Source organism: Procambarus clarkii, chromosome 69 (genome assembly GCF_040958095.1).
Source record: "Procambarus clarkii isolate CNS0578487 chromosome 69, FALCON_Pclarkii_2.0, whole genome shotgun sequence".
In the NCBI taxonomy this organism is placed as follows: domain Eukaryota; kingdom Metazoa; phylum Arthropoda; class Malacostraca; order Decapoda; family Cambaridae; genus Procambarus; species Procambarus clarkii.
This window is the reverse complement of record NC_091218.1, coordinates 20,343,716-20,360,590: the sequence shown is the minus strand read 5'-3', so window position 1 is coordinate 20,360,590 and position 16,875 is coordinate 20,343,716. Positions and strand designations below refer to the sequence as shown.

The window sequence follows — 16,875 nt, the reverse complement described above, 5'->3', positions numbered from 1 at the left end:
CTTGGTGGATTAAAATTGCATTTGATGGATAACACATAAAGAGACGAACGCGGAATTATATTTCAAAATAAATAAGCGAGGTTACTGACCAGGGTCAATATCATCCTGTACGTTGTTGTTGTTGTTGTTATAGATTCAGCTACTGGGAACAAAAAGTTCCAAGTAGCACGGGCTATGGTGAGCCCGTAGTGGACTTACCTGGCACAGGAGCGGGGCTGTAACCTGATCATCATCATCCTGTACAAAAGGGTTTCCTTAAATACTTTGTAACAGTTGTTGCGGTCACTATATAACTTGTCCCCTTTAACTAAAGCGTGACGGGCTCACCATAGCCCGTGCTACATGGACACTTGGTTCTGAGTAGCTAAATCTGAAACAACAACTAAAGTGTGTTAGCATTTTACCACTAACGTGGACTGTACTTGTAAAGCAATACGCACTTAAAAGAAATTCTCAGTTTTGCACATTATTTGTAATATAATTTTGTATCGCATGGGATGATAAGGTTCCATGTACACTGTCTTTAGTATTAGTTTGTAATTATAAATTTACAAAAGGGTGCGTATATTTCATGGTACAGTGTGGACGGCTGTTTGGTGGGGACATCGTCCAACTTCACTATTATTTACACCTTACTATTTAATAGAATTAAATGCCAGTTAGTGAGTTTATTTTGTGTGTAATAATAACAAAGTTCGCAATATGGAAAAGTTAAACCAGGCTTTAAATAATATACACAATATTAAATATATACAATATTTGTAATATAAATAAGGTTACACTTGCGCTCCTAGTTCAGCTAAATTGATATATTTTGTTTTAATTCGATTAAAACGTACTTTTACATTAATTTGTGATATATGGTAGGCTATTGCTGGAAGGAAACTTGGTGAGATGTTATTTTGGATTGTTTTTCAAAGTAAAAAAAATCATGCTAATATTTTTTTAGGAGAGAGAAGGGAAGGAAACTATCAAGGGAAAGCGCAAAGCCATTACGGCTATATAGCACTGGGAAGGGGTCAGGATAAGGATTTGGGATGGGACCGGGGGAGAGGAATGGTGCCCAACCACCTGGACGGTCGGGGGATTGAACGTTGACCTGCAAGAAGCGAGACCGTTGCTCTACCGTCCAGGCCAAGTGGCTGTTTCCAAGTAACGCGGCGTGTTGGAGAACGTGTTAAAAGAATGATTGATGAAGATTAAGCCACCCAAAAGGTGGCACGGGCATGAATAGCCCGTAAGTGGTGGCCCTTTTGAGCCATCACCAGTATCAGGAGCTGATACTGGAGATCTGTGGAGGTGCGCCTGCACCCTGCGTGACGGGAGATGTCTCCCGTGAACGTGTCAAGAAATATTCTCATAGTTGTGGTTGGGAATAGATTCAGCTCCTGGGTTACGCCTCTTAATCTTGACATGTTTGGTGTACTTGTCGCACACTTGTTCTTGTTGTTGTTGTTGTTTCAGATTTAGCTACTCAGAACGAAGTGTCCATGTAGCACTGGCTATGGTGAGCCCGTAGAATGTCGCACCCGCTTTTGAGTCACTTATGAGATCTGCTGCTACTATGCCACCCCCTCTCCCGTTCCCCCTTCTTCGCCATCCATACCCTGACTTATTTGGTTACGGGCTATTCATGCCCGTGCCACATCTTGGGGTGGCTTAAACTTGATCAACCAACCAACCACAACCCTCCAATCATGTGGAGGGTTGTGGTTGTGGAGAGGAACATTGGTGTCCCAACCTTACATGTACCGAAAATGAAGAGACTTCAGGTAATCCTTTAGTGTGTTTATCTTGCTCACAGAGAAGTGCTTGTATCTTGCCTCGTGACCCCAGGCCTCCAGCGACCTTTTACATTGTTTTCTAATCCGTCAATATTGGACCTATACAGTACACTACTTATAATTGAAGGTTCATATACAACACGACAGAGAAATGAGTGAAATCCTAAAAAAATAATACGAGGACATGTTTAGCAGACTAATAAACAGCATGACAGTAGAAGATCCGGACAGCTTCTGTATGCACCATATTCAAACCCCTTGAAAATATAAGTGATATCAACACGAAGTCTGCAGGTTTGTAAGGCTAAATTGACAGCACTCGGTCCCGGGTCCAGGAATTCAATATTTATAAAGAAATACAAGTGCCAGTAGCACAGGCACTCAGTGTAGCGTGGAGAAAAAGCTTGGGCACGGGGAGGGCACCAGGAGCACTTAAATCAGCTGATATAGCTCCTCTACACAAGGGAGGCGGCAAAGCAGTGGCTAAGAATTATGGACTAGTCGCACTAATATTTTTGAGAGTGATCAGGTGTCAGATTTTAAGTTTTATGAAGACCAATGACCTCCACAACCCAGGACAACATGGATTTAGTGCGGGAAGATAATTCCTCGCTGTTACTCGACCACTATGACAAAATTATTGATACATTAGAAGAAAAACAGATGTAGTATACACACAGACTTTGCAGAGGCATTTGATGTGACCATGGAGTGATAGCTCACACAATGAGGAGAGCAACACTCCGGGAGTGGGGAAAAAGCAGAGTTCTAGATATGTGAGAAGCTGTGGGGTGAGGGTAGGCAGAGCTCCAGGTGGAGGAGGAACGAGTGGTGGTGGTCTGGAGTGAAGTGAAGGCAGCGTCTGGGATGCTCTTGGACGCAGGTTCGAATCCTCGTCACGGCCCTTGTGGATTTGTTCAGAGTATCTTATGTTAAAAGTTAACCAATTGTTCCGTAATCTGAATTAATTATCCAGTAAGACTTTTGGGATTGTAAATACAAAATACTATCCTGAACATTCCCAGTGTGTGTGCGTGGGGGAAAGTACTAACCTGGTCACCAGGTTCACGAAAGCAGTTACGCAAGCACTTACGAACGTGTACATCTTTCCTCAATCTTTGACGCCTTTGGTTACATTTATTAAACAGTTTACAAGCATGAAAACTTCCCATTCGACTGTTGTTATTTTTATAAATATCCTCCTGGTGCTTCGGAGCTCATTAACTGTTTAATAATTGAAAACAAAGCCGCCACAGACTGAGAAAAGATGTACAGGTTCGTAAGTGCTTCCGTAAGTACTTTCGTGAATCTGGCCCCTGGTGACCAGGTTAGTCCCTGGACGGGGTTGTGGGAGTTGTTCAGCCCCCAAGCCCGGCCCGCAGCCACGCTTGACTTGTCATCTGTAGCACAGTGGTCTCCTTTACCGGTTTGAAAAACAAATACTTTACACATTGTTTTGAGACTGCTTTGTACTGACATTTATATATGATCATACAGAACAGCTTACTATTAAAAACTGTGTAACGTCGCCCTCAAGTGACTATGTTGAGTACTACTAAAAAAATTTAATCTTGAGACAGTACGTACTAGGCATTGGGGAGGGTCTCACTTTACCATATCATTTTTACATTTTATTTATCATTTTTAAATCACTATCATGACCGTGATTTAGTCTTGAATGACTAGCAAACTTTCCCCCACACACTCTGGGAATGTTCAGGATAGTATTTGTCATTTGCAATCCCAAAAGTCTTACTAGATAACCAATTGTTCCGTTATCTGAATTAATTAACTTTAACACAAGATACTCTGAACAAATCCACAAGGGCCGTGAAGAGGATTCGAACCAGCGTCCAAGAGCATCCCAGACGCTGCCTTCACTTGATGCATCACGCTATTGTGATTTCTGTGTGTAATAATAAGATAATCTGCTTGAAATTTGGGTGAAGATGTATTAATCGCGGTATGTACTGTATTGTACAATGTAAGTCGACATCATTGTACTGTATTGTACAATGTAAGTCGACATCATTGTACTGTATTGTACAATGTAAGTCGACATCATTGTACTGTATTGTACAATGTAAGTCGACATCATTGTACTGTATTGTACAATGTAAGTCGACATCATTGTACTGTATTGTACAATGTAAGTCGACATCATTGTACTTGTAGATTATTTGTACAGAGCCTGAGGCTGTATTTGGCCAATATCACAGTCTTAAAATAAAATCTAACCAATGTTATAATTTATATATATTTAATAGTCTGGCCAGTTGGTGAAGGTTAGCATTAATAAACATTACAAATGTATTTTGTGCCAATGTATATATTCAGTGACTTTAAATAAATTGCCTCCAAATGTCTTCGTGTATGTGTTAATATTATAAAGACTACTGTTAAATGTTTCGGCCTTGTAGTTCTCATGTGATAATTGTAATAATTAATTACACTGTTTTATATAAAGCTGTTAAGTGTTGTGGTTACCTTGGAGAAAACCTGCAAAGTGCTCTTCAAGAGAAGATATAAATCTTATTAGTCTAATAAGTCAGAATGCAAAATTTACTATATACAGTAATAAGGGAAAGTGCTAAGTCAAGATGCTTTATAATGAATTGCTCTGAATTGGGCATTTTTACACTTGTAAAAATGTAAACATTTTTTATATACTGATTTATATACTGTGTATATATATATATATATATATATATATATATATATATATATATATATATATATATATATATATATATATATATATATATATATATATAATTTATATTTATGTCGTACCTAGTAGCCAGAACGCACTTCTCAGCCTACTATGCAAGGCCCGATTTGCCTAATATGCCAAGTTTTCATGAATTAATGTTTTTTCGACTACCTAACCTAACCTAACTTTTTCGGCTACCTAACCTAACCTATAAAGATAGGTTCGGTCATATATCTACGTTAATTTGAACTCCAATAAATTAAAATTGACCTCATACATAATGAAATGGGTAGCTTTATCATTTCATAAGAAAAAATTTAGAGAAAATGTATTAATTCAGGAAAACTTGGCTTATTAGGCAAATCGGGCCTTACATAGTAGGCCGACAAGTGCGTTCTGGCTACTAGGTACGACATATATACTACGTTTTCTGATACTGATACACAACATTTTCTGTATGATCATATATAAAAATGTAAACATTTTTACACTTGTAAAACTTGAGGCGGGCGTTTTTACACTTGTTCATAGACACTTTCCTCTTGGTTTTGAGGTTCTCAGCCTTAAAATGCGATTAACACTTGCAACACTTGTAGGCTAGTTTATTTTATTTTGAGATTGGATAGTGAAACACTGTTTAAAGTTTTAACTTTACATAATCACAAATACTTTTTAAATAATCTTTGAAATAGAACCTTTTCAGGGCCCTGACGGCTAAATGATATTCAACTAAGTTTGTTCTTTCCCTGTTGATTGATCACTATTCCTGTTGGTCTACAAAACTGTTTTCCTTTTGTTGAAGCTAAAATAATGATGGGTCTGTTCAGTGTTGCCAGGAGTGTGGGCAAGGGGGCAGGCTTGTGTGGGGGGAAGGGGGAGAGTGGGGGGAGGGGTAGGGAGTGCGTAAGCAAGTGAGAGAGGGGGGGGGGAGAGGAAGGGAGTGGAGACGGAGAGATAATATTTTAAATATTTCATAATGTTTGTGAATGGTGAGAGAGGCGTGGATTACTTCATGGATCACTCGTGCCTGTATCTTTGTTGGTGTTCACGTTCGTGTACAACTTTTAGCATTCGTGTTTACGTAGAATTTTGGGGGTGAATTTGTGTATAAAAATGTTGGCGTGGTGCGTGTGTAGTAATGTGTTGTTGGAGCACTTGCAGCCTAGGAATATTGGTGTATGAATAATTTTACTTATATGGGGGTAAATAGTGTCGGGGAAAGATGTGGATGAATATATGTTCAACACCTGCGTCTCACAGGTGTTACCAGGTAAAGGCACTGCAGTAACACATGTTTTCAAAGGAAGCACTTGACGTCATGCCTCAACTGATACAGATGATTACCCCACACTGACCACAACAGTTGACCTTCACGTCCGCACCACCAACTAACTTCCACACGAGGCTGGTGGTTCAGCCCTGGGCGTCCCACGCTCCAGGAGAGGAAGCCTCAAGTTAGGTTTATTGAGCTCCCCCGAGGCCTACTACACATCACCTTCCCACACTTATCCACAACACTTGCCTGGATCTCGGGTTCCTATTTATTGCTAGGTAAAAATGTACCTGACCGTCTCTGCCCCGTCCGGGGATCGAACCATTGATCCTTGGTTGTGAGGTGACAACGTAACCCACTGTGGCACGAGTACACACGGACGCAAACCCTCAGACACAGTATTTATTATCTTGCATGCCAGGAGGCACGTCTGAGCCACAGACTGGCACTGTTGAGTACGCGGCCGGTTTAGACAGCTTTTCTGTTCTCGCAACACCTCCCCGTGGGACATGGACACCCAGAAACTTTCCCTGGGTGTAGTTGAGGACGGGTGGGGGCGAGAGGCATGACTATTGTGTACTGAGACGACATGGAGGGCAGTCAGGCGTGTGGCTTGTGAAGCCCCTCTTCTGACCCAGGGGATAAATCCTGTGTGGACCACAGCCTTATCAAGTCGAGATGGTAAACCTAACTCTAAGGTTAGAAATATGACTACACATTTTATGTAGCTGATGAATGGTTGGGGCTTTGTTGAAAACCATTCTCCGGAGAGGGGAAGAGGCGAGGGGGGGGAGTTGGTGAGAAAAGAGGTCATCTCAGCATACCAACCTTGAGGGGAGGAAGAAGTAACACCCCCACGTCCCCACACCTTAACATATGCAATAATAATAATACAAAAAACAGTGATTCGGTAATGCGTAAGTATCCACTAGGAAAATGAAACTAAAATTCCGAACGTTTTCGTGTTCCGCCACATTATCAAGTACAGAATTTCTTTGACATTTCTTAATAATGTGAAACACGAAAACGTTTGAAATTTGACTTATTTTCCTAGTGGATACTTACTCACCTGAGGACATGTCTCGTGAGAGTTCATTGACACAGTATATAAGTAATGGCAGGTCATCACGGCACAGCAGCAGGCTTAGTCACGCAAGGACATAAAACTCATTCATTTGGAGTGAGGTGCGGTCGGTGGGCAAGGTCCTATGGGCAGGGTTGTGAAGCGCTCTCACTCTGATATGAACCTTCAGCAGGTAAAGGTGAGGACCAAGCGACCTACCCCAGTAAGCCCGCCGCCTAAGGCAGCACGTACGCTCGCCTGCGCTACACCACCACCTCACTTTACTCCTACCAACTAAAGTTGGTTGGTGAGGGGACTGTCCCGTTTGGGAAAGGTTCCAAAGGTTATGCTAAGCCATTCTTGTCTAGAAATTATGATGCTTTTGTGTGTGTGTGTGTGTGTGTGTGTGTGTGTGTGTGTGTGTGTGTGTGTGTGTGTGTGTGTGTGTGTGTGTGTGTGTGTGTGTGTGTGTGTGTATCATTATGTTGGTGGCGTGTGGCGGTGGTGTCTCACTCGTGCACTTGTACGTCTGCCAAATACAATATGGCCGCATGGCAGTGTTGCCGCTCCATACCATGTTGGTGTCCCTGGCCGCGCCCACACACTCGCCATGTGCGGTCATAATTTGGCTGGTGCTAATGTGTATGATGCGGTGTGAAGGATGGCTCACTGTAAAGTATACATAATAGTGAAGTGTAGGTGGGGGCGCGTGTTTGTAAGACTTAGCATACGGGTGGTGGTGTAGAAGTGGAGCAGCTCACTAGGCTAGGGGAGAGGTGGGTGGGAGGGTGCGAGGGCCTCCGTCACTAACTAACACACAGGTGCGGTGAGCCAGCACGTTTTTAGTGGGGGGAGGAGAGGGGGGTCCGTTATGGCAGCAGCCACGTGTGATGTTACGTAAACTGGCCACCAGCGCCACCACGTGCGCGCGCATGGCTCCACCCTCTCCTCTCTCCCCCACTACCTCCTCCCCCCTCACCATCTACTATCCCTCCCCCCCTCCCTTCCTCACCACCTACTCACAATCTTCTCCCCCCCTCCCTTCCTCACCACCTACTCACAATCTTCTCCCCCCCCTCTCCACCTATTCTAACCCCCCCCCCACCTACCCCTTTAACCCCTTTAACGATCTACTTCTCCCTTCCATTGTTTTGCTTGCAATATCCCCTTGCGACCTACTACTCGTACTCCCTTACACCATTTACACCTCATTAACTCTCAAAAAATACTATGTCCCATTATCTTTTCCTCTTCTACTCCTCTCCTCCATTCTCCCTCATACACCTCCTCTCTTCCTCCTACCCCCCCCCCTCCCACCACCTGGTCTGCTGACTGAAGTGCTCTGCGGGCCACATCACACCTCTTAAATGACGTGTTTTGACGAAGGAACATTGCAAGGTTAAACGTCGCTGTTTTCCTAATGAAAGTAATTACCAAGCGGACAGCTGGCGCATGCCATAGACATGTGCTGACACAATGACTATATGTAGGTCAGGTTGGTGTAATGTTTTGTATTAGGTATTTATAAACACGATGCTTGCGGGGGGTTGAGGTTTGGCTCATTGGTCCCGCCTCTCAACTGTCAATCAACTGGAACAAAGTATGAAGATGTACTTTGGAAGTTAGGCAATAAGCGGCCCAGAATGATCTTGTTTGCCACTACCATCACGTGGCTGTCATCAAATGTAGTGCATTGAAAACAAGTGTTAATAAAAGGGGTTAAATGTAACAGTAGATAAGGTATGGAGTAAAGGGGTTGAGAGGGAAGAGAGGAGGTTGGCTGTGGCCTACGTGTGGAGCGAGGCGTGAGAGCTGGACTCTGGTATTTACTCTCCGACGTTGCCACTTGTTACATGAGTGGAGCCCCGCACCGCCACCCACTACACACAACCACTTGTTTTGTTCACTTCCAGCTGACCTGGGCTGCCTCTAGCCACCTGACTTTACACTAGCAGTGGCCGCCCTTTAATGCTATTGCTACTTGACACCACCTTACAATAACCTTACATTGGGCACCCAACACTTGTTAAGAAGGTTTGGTAGTTGCTAGTGGGTACCATTACACCCTGTTGTTTGTCAGTAGTAGCGCTCTACTAGTACTCCTCTAGTTGTGCTTGTGGGGGGTTGAGCTTTGGCTCTTTGGTCCCGCCTCTCAACTATCAATAAACTGGTGTATAGATTCTTGAGTCTTATTAAATCTACATTTGAAACCGTGTATGGAGTCTGCCTCCATCACATCACTGCTTAATGCATTCAATTTGTTAATTACTCTGATACTGAAACAATTCTTTCTAATGTGTCTGTGGCTCATTTGGGTACTTAGTTTCCACTTGTGTCCCCTTGATCGTGTCCCACCCGTGCTAAAGAGTGTGTCTTTGTCCACCCTGTCAATTCACCTGAGAATTTTGTAGGCAGTTATCATGTCTCCCCTTACTCGTCTGTCTTCCAGGGACGTGAGGTTTAGCTCCCGTAGCTTTTCCTCGTAGTTCATACCTCTCGGTTCTGGTACTAGTCTGGTGGCATACCTCTGACTCTTCTCTAACTTTGTCTTATGTTTAACTAGTGTGTGAGGTTCTTTGTGCTCTTGTTAGGTTGAAGTGATCTATTTCATGCATCATGGCTCTTCCATCTGAGATTTATAAGCCAACTCTAATGTGAGGTGTAAGCATTAGTATAGAGGTGCTAATGACCTCGTTACTACAGATTACTTGGCAATGAGCACTTCTTGTCTCACAATCTGTTATTAGTTTCAGATTGTCTATTGATATTATGGTTCTATTTTAGCTAGTGTGACTGGTTCATCCTGGTATTTGTTAATTCGCCTTGGAGAGCATTGGAGTTTATACAAAGTGTGTGTGTGTATATAGTATATATATATGTTAATTATTATTATTAATAAATATTATAATGTGATTGCTAACTGCCATATGATGGATAACAACATTTCATTCACCTGGACAATGAGAGCCTGGAACTACCAACCACATACACCGTAGCCCCGCAGCTCTACCTGTCTACTGAGCCACCGTCACTTTTCATTTTAAGGGTGTTCGTGGCTCAATAGGTAGAGAGCTGCGGGCTACGATTTATGCAATTTATCGTATAGGACCCCCGGGTTTACCGTATACTGAACAATAACTGAACTTTAGTTTGCCGGGCGTTACGAATAATTATAACGCTAAATGTTTTCATATTCCTCATATGTATTTTACTCGCTAATATTTTTGTGATTATAGTGTATACAGCATTCAGATATTGTAATTTTCTTTTAATTCTATGTTGTGTAGAAGTGGAGATGTGTGTTGATGGTAAATTAATGTTTATTGTTGGTGTTACAGATGAGGGTGGTGAGGAGGGTGTCACAGACGAGGCGGCCAAGAGAGAGGTGGTGTTCCGCAGGGCGCCTGACACCTACAGTAGAAGTGCACCCACCAACACCACCCACCACCACTATCACCACCACCACCACCACACCAACAACCATGGCGGTGTGGCCTCCACCACTCCGCCCCCCGCCACTCGCACTGCGCCCTCAAGCCCTGGCCACGCCCGCGAGGAGATAGGCCAGCAGCGGCGGGTTCCGGCGTTGACCCCGCCCATGGCGGGGGGAGTGAGGGGTGTGAGTGTGGGGTGTGGGCAGCAGGGGGCACAACAGCAGACGTCGCCAAGGACATGTTTGTCATATCCAGGTTCACCTGCGTCCTCCCCTCCGCACCTGACAGTGACCCCTCGGGGCAGCGCTGCCTCGCCGCTTGGGTTACTCAGCGCCTTCCGTCACGACTCTTCGTCCTCCTCCTCTTCCCCGCCGTCATCCGCCACCTCTGGCCCCGCCTCAGACCCTGCTCTCACCCGCCTCTCTCACGACGCCTTTCAGCCTCATCTCACCAATGGCCTCACGCGGCCCAACGGACTGAGCAAGTCCCTCTCCCTTTCTCCCTCCTCTCACAACTTCACTCATCACGGCCTCTACTCCCCGGAGGACCCCGCCTTCAAGGACGATAAGAAGCGCTCGGGGTGAGTTACCTCATGTCACTCCCATTATACCCCACACTGTACATATACCCCACACTGTACATATACCCCACACTGTACATATACCCCACACTGTACATATACCCCACACTGTACATATACCCCACACTGTACATATACCCCACAATACATATACCCCACACTGTACATATACCCCACACTGTACATATACCCCACACTGTACATATACCCCACAATACATATACCCCACACTGTACATATACCCCACAACCTCTCACACAATAATATATGAACACAACCTACAAAACTGACTTCAAGTAACCCCAAGCTCAGTATTTAATATTTAATTAAGTAAGCTACTGATCTGGGATACAATATTAAGCTCTAATTACTGTAATATGATTAATATTAGTTGGAAATTTAGTTTTGTTATTGCATAAATATTATAGTTTGAGAAAAAAACATAAATCATGGTGGATAGAAATAAAATAAAGTATAAATTATGGAATGTGAGAAGTAAAATGAATGATAGAGATGACACATTGGTACAGTTGGCGAGAAGTGAAACTGCAGGCTAACCATAGCCCGTGCTTCTTGCCCCACTCCTGTGCCAGGCAAGTTATGGGCTCACCATAGCCCGTGCTTCTTGCCCCGCTCCTGTGCCAGGTAAGTTATGGGCTCACCATAGCCCGTGCTACTTGAAACTTGTTCCGAGTAGCTGAATCTATGACAACAACAACAACAAAGTGAAACTGATGATTAAACACGTTTTCTCCAGGAGTACGCCGTCACGGGAGGTGCACAATAAGCTGGAGAAGAACCGTCGGGCACACCTTAAGGAGTGTTTTGAAACTTTACGCAGACAGCTGCCTTCCATGGATGACAAGAAGATATCCAACCAGACTATACTAAAGGCTGCCCATAGACACATCCAGGTGGGTACTGCTACATATTATGGCACTACCGTACAGTAGTTAACAAGTAAACAAACATTATTGAATACCAGAGAACCGAATAATTAACTCTGTTGGCACACAAAAGAGCCATCATCGGTCTAATGCTAATTAATCCTCTGTACTTCTCTAATTGCATTAAATATGTATTTTGTAAAAAGAAATACAATATCATGGTGGGATATTATTTGAATAACTATCAAAACTGCTGAACATGAAAGGCAACAAACTCGTTTCATAAAAGCAAGATAGGCTTACATTATTTTTGTACCACTAAAATGTGGCTCACCCATAATGTTGTAAATTTGTATAGAAATTATAGGCCTACATATAAATAAATGTCAAATCAGATATTAAATTGCCAATAATTTCTAATTAAAAAAAAAGTCCAACAAACTTATGTTTGTCGTATCACTGAAAATGTACTCTGAAAAATGTCATTCACAAGAAATACATAAAAAATGTAACACAATAATCGACTAAATCCTTACTTTACCTATACAGTACCAGTATTTATGTATTGAAGTGCAGGTTTTAATGGTCAAAACTTTCCTGTAATCATTCAATTTATATTATTTTTAATTTAATAGGTTGTGTCATAAGTTTCATTTACAAAATAGTGGTCATATAGTAAGAATACCCTTAGCTGCTTATTTGACACTATTAAATAACTCCTATACAGTATTTATATGGAAATCTTGTCTTTTTAATTTTATGTATCTTTTTTTACTTGCAAGTACAGTACATGTCTTCTATTTCGAGTATTGTTAGTAAATTTAGGCCTCTTAAATTTTTTTTCTCAATTATTCAGTAATTTTCTAGATTAACCTAACTAACGTCCATTCAATTGGATCGACTTTATCAAAGATGCAAAGAAATAAGTTAATATTTAAACATGGGATATATATAAATACTCTGGTTTGCTCTTAGCATTTTAAAACCTCTAAATCCTTTATTTCATCACCAAACATCCATCAAGATTTGTTTGGGATTGAGCTTAACCATTTCTAAAGTTGCCAGGTTTGGTATCCAAATTAAATTTAATAATTTTATTTTCAACTTTTTAGTATTTTTTTTTTCGTGCTTGCGAATACTTTTAAGTATAATGTGTATAGTTTCAAGGATTTTTTTTTTCACATCATAACTGGTTTGTACAGTATTTTCAAGATCTAATATAGGACTTCATATCTTTACATGCAATCAAAGAGCATGTGGTTTTAGATAATTTGTTTATATATATATATACTGTAATTCCATGATCTCAAGGAATTTGGTAGTTAAAAAATCTTTAATGGTGAAACTTTGTCATTGACAGACGTTAAAAAGAAAAGAGCGTGAATATGAGCACGAGATGGAACGCTTAGCAAGGGAGAAGATAGCTCACCAACAAAAGTTGTCAGCACTGAAGAAAGAGTTGTCAGCACGATGGGACCATATTGACTTTAATGCCTTACTCCCAGACATGGCATCTCTAGAACAGCATCGAGACAAGGAGACAAAGTCGACCACCACTGCTTCAGAACAACCAGACTTGGAAGATGATTCTCCTAGGGATGCTGGCACGCAAGCCACCTCGGTTAATGTACCATGCACACACACGCCACGTCTGCATGCCGAGCCTTCTCGCGGCACCGCCACTTTTGCAACCATAAATAATGATGGGAGTAACAGTATTGGTACTTCAGGGTTGGTACCTTTAAGAGAACATTTTGTAGACCCAAACCAGCCATTAAATCTGTCAACCAGTATTGTTGACTCTTCAAGAGTGTCACCTCGGGCACAGCAGATAATTTCACAGGGACGATCTCCACACAACAGTAGTGAGTGGGGCTCGCGTCAAGCATCACCACACTATACATCAGCCACATATACTACTAGTAGTGAAGAAGACACATGGCCATCCTCAGATATTAGTACTGTGGCACCTACCTTAACACGGGAAACAATAACAAGTGTACATAGTGAGCACTTGCCTATAATGGGAAGCACAGGGATCCATCTGCCAGCACAACTAGTGGCAGGTGGGATGCAACTAAATGGTGCACCAGGTGGACTATTAGGTCAGCCAGCCATCCAGGTTATCACTCCAGAGGGTTATAAATTGTTGCCTGCGGACCATGCACCAAATGGTACCAAGCCACTCACAATCACACTTGCACATCCAGGTAGGTTAATATTATAGTACATTTTTTATTTGAATAATATATAAAAGCCATTACATTTGTTAGAGAATGAGTATCATATGTCAAATTGCAACCCATGCAGTTTATCAAACAATTTTGAACCTTCAGCAGAAGGACTCGAGAGGGGAGAGAATTCTGACGATGTGAAAACTAGTGCAGCTCCAATGATGGTTGCTCTTAACAAAAATGGTGTATCTGCACTACACTTGGCAGTTCCAACTGCCCGCTCACTATCTCATGCACAAGGTCAGTTACTGTTATAGAATAATGTGGAATATTGTGTTTATAAAAAGGCTACAGTTCACAGGGCTATATAGCCATGCTAACTTAGACTTCAGGGAACGATATATACTGGACCTGTATTCCGTAAAGATTTAGATTTTTACATTGCATTTGCTAGACAAAATGATTAAAGAATCAATATTTGTGTAATCTAAAGGATTAGTTGAAACAAAGCGGTTTTGCTAATCCCGTGAAACAAGGCAAATTAGACATTTTTCAATCTTCAAAGGTTATTTTTCTTATTCTCATTGAAGACCTGCTTTGTACCCATGATCTTCACTAAATATAAGTAAATTGCAGCTTTTCATTTAGAAAGATAGATCCTAGAAAATTTTGTTAATGTTGACCGATTAATAAGGATGGTATTTTTCAAGTTGCTAAGATATGCCATCCTTTTGAAAATGAGTCCATTACTTTAGGATTGATGGACCATTTGCTATTGTGTTCAATCCTTCCTAGTTATCATCTTTATACAAAATCCACCTGTAAATGTTACATAACACAATTCTGTAAACCTTGTTTAATAATGAGTACATATGCTTCTACTTATAGGCACCAATGGAACGGTTCCTCTGAACTTGAGTGTAGGAGGAGCTCCTACAGTGAAGGTGACACAAGCAGCTACATCCTCTCTCTTATCTTCATATCTGCCCATAACGCATGCCAATGGTGCGTTTTTGTTTGTAACCTTAAATAGTTAAAGGATCATAACTAGTTTACTAATTAACGAATAAAAACTTCAGACATCTGATTTCTTTATTAACAGACATGTTACAACTTTGCCAAATTATTTATTCTTAACAAATGATTTTTATAAAATTATTAAATACTGTACACTTAATTGAAACCTGTTGAATATATTAAACCCATCTTCTGTTAATAAAGCAGCTAGTGATGAGATCTAATGAAAGTAATCATGGTGTACAAGTAGGAAGATATTTTGTAACGAGGGAAGTTATCCTGTGTAAGATATGACAATTGCAGTATTAAATTTTGAAGCTTATTAAGCATTGCCTGACACTTGAGGTTTAAAATCATACTTTGATCTAGAAATATTAGTTATCATAAATTAAATAAATGCAATTGATTTGGTTTTGAAATTTAATAATTTATTCCTAAATACATAATTTTTTTTTTTCATTGGCAGGCATCACACAGTTGGTGTCTGGTCTCGGCGGTAGCATGGGAACGCTTGTGTCAGGACTAGGCCCTCCAATAGTTACACCCTTGGTGGTATCCCAGCCACAGCGGGCTGGTGTGCCAGGAACTGTCACAACAGTAAGCAATAAGGGTATAAAAACTGCTAACATGGGAGGCAGTGCAACCAGTGTGCCACTGGTATCAACGCAGTATACCACTTCCCTTGCTAGTGGTCTAGGTGGACTAGTGAAACCTGTGGTTGTAGTGTCTGCTCCAGCAGCAGTTACCGGACTGATGGCAGGGGCCCACACGGTGGTCTCTGGCAAGCCCTGATGTGCACCTCATACAGACAATCCCAGGAGAGTACAAGCCATACCTCAGCTGTGGGCTGGACAGGAGGCTCTTTGCCTCAACTGTTGCCCACTTTCACCACCACTCTCATTCTTCATCGTCATACTTGTTATCATGAGAAAACTAGTACATATTTTCATGTTTTATTTTTATGAGATGTAACTTGGCATTTATGTCAAGTTTCTCTATGTACATTTTCATTACCGGTGATGTTGGAGATAAGGATATCTAGTTATTCTTAATTTTAAAGAAAATTTTATTAGCTAAATTATTTTATAAGGTGGCCAGCATGGAATCCAGGCTGCACCAGGAAGTGTTGTACTGAAGGTGATGTATGCCTGGACTAGCCGTCAGTCTTTGGCAGGTCACCAAACTGTGATAGTGGTTCATCTAGCGACTCTTTGTTTTCCGAGAGTTGCTGGGTAGGACTCGATTATGCTGGTGGATGCACACTGCTCAACATGGTGCTAGCCACCATATTTGTGTTGCACTCACTGGTGTATATAGCATCACCCACCTGGTTGTTGGTGTTATTGTTATCAAACCTTGTTGTAAATGTCTTATCTTGATTATGTATTGTGTATGTATGCCATTTTTTTTTTTTTTTGACTAAATGATCCTTATAAAGGTGACTAAATGTTACTGTGGCTCCCCTGATGCTCTGCATACAAAGTGTGCAAGAGTCGACAATTGCTGACAGTGATATACACCCGCTCAGGGTGACGCAGTTTCCCCCCTCTTCCTCAGACCTGCCGCCCACCTCACCAAATATCTCAAGTGTACAAATTCAACTGGTAATCAGTTGTTACATGCAAGTGTATTGGCTGCAGTCTATTGTACCAAGTGTTTGTGTCACTCTGGGCGGCAGTACTATGCCAGATCTCAGGGTTGACAGGGACCTACAGGCCCCTGCTCACCTCAGTGCAAACAAGCCATACCCAAACCCTTTAATTGATAGTAAAATGTTTCAAATGTCTTTAGTTTTTTATTCATATCCTACTAACAAATGCAATTGATAGCTGCCTTATATAGGACTAAGGATCAAACTTTTAATAGATAATTATAAATGAATTTAGTTTCCATGAATTGTTTTAAATTATCCGACACCATTCTAAAATGTTTAGAGATTGTTTCAAGTTT

The 16,875-nt window shown here is 41.6% G+C and overlaps 1 protein-coding gene across 7 annotated transcripts in view; it reads left to right on the top strand.

Annotated features, from left to right (window-relative positions):
* The window catches only part of LOC123772094 (uncharacterized), a 95,570-nt gene extending 78,859 nt beyond the window's left edge, over positions 1 to 16,711 (top strand). For 5 of the 7 annotated variants that reach the window (XM_045765034.2, XM_069311167.1, XM_069311165.1 and 2 more), the window contains 6 exons: positions 10,172 to 10,847; positions 11,605 to 11,761; positions 13,095 to 13,944; positions 14,071 to 14,208; positions 14,797 to 14,913; positions 15,392 to 16,711. In XM_045765034.2, the coding sequence (XP_045620990.1) occupies positions 10,172 to 10,847; positions 11,605 to 11,761; positions 13,095 to 13,944; positions 14,071 to 14,208; positions 14,797 to 14,913; positions 15,392 to 15,717 (2,264 nt within the window). In that variant the 3' untranslated portion in view covers positions 15,718 to 16,711. The remainder of the gene's footprint in view (positions 1 to 10,171; positions 10,848 to 11,604; positions 11,762 to 13,094; positions 13,945 to 14,070; positions 14,209 to 14,796; positions 14,914 to 15,391) is intronic. The other 2 variants (XM_069311164.1, XM_045765033.2) reach the window with 1 other exon arrangement.
* Positions 16,712 to 16,875: the final 164 nt, after the last annotated feature.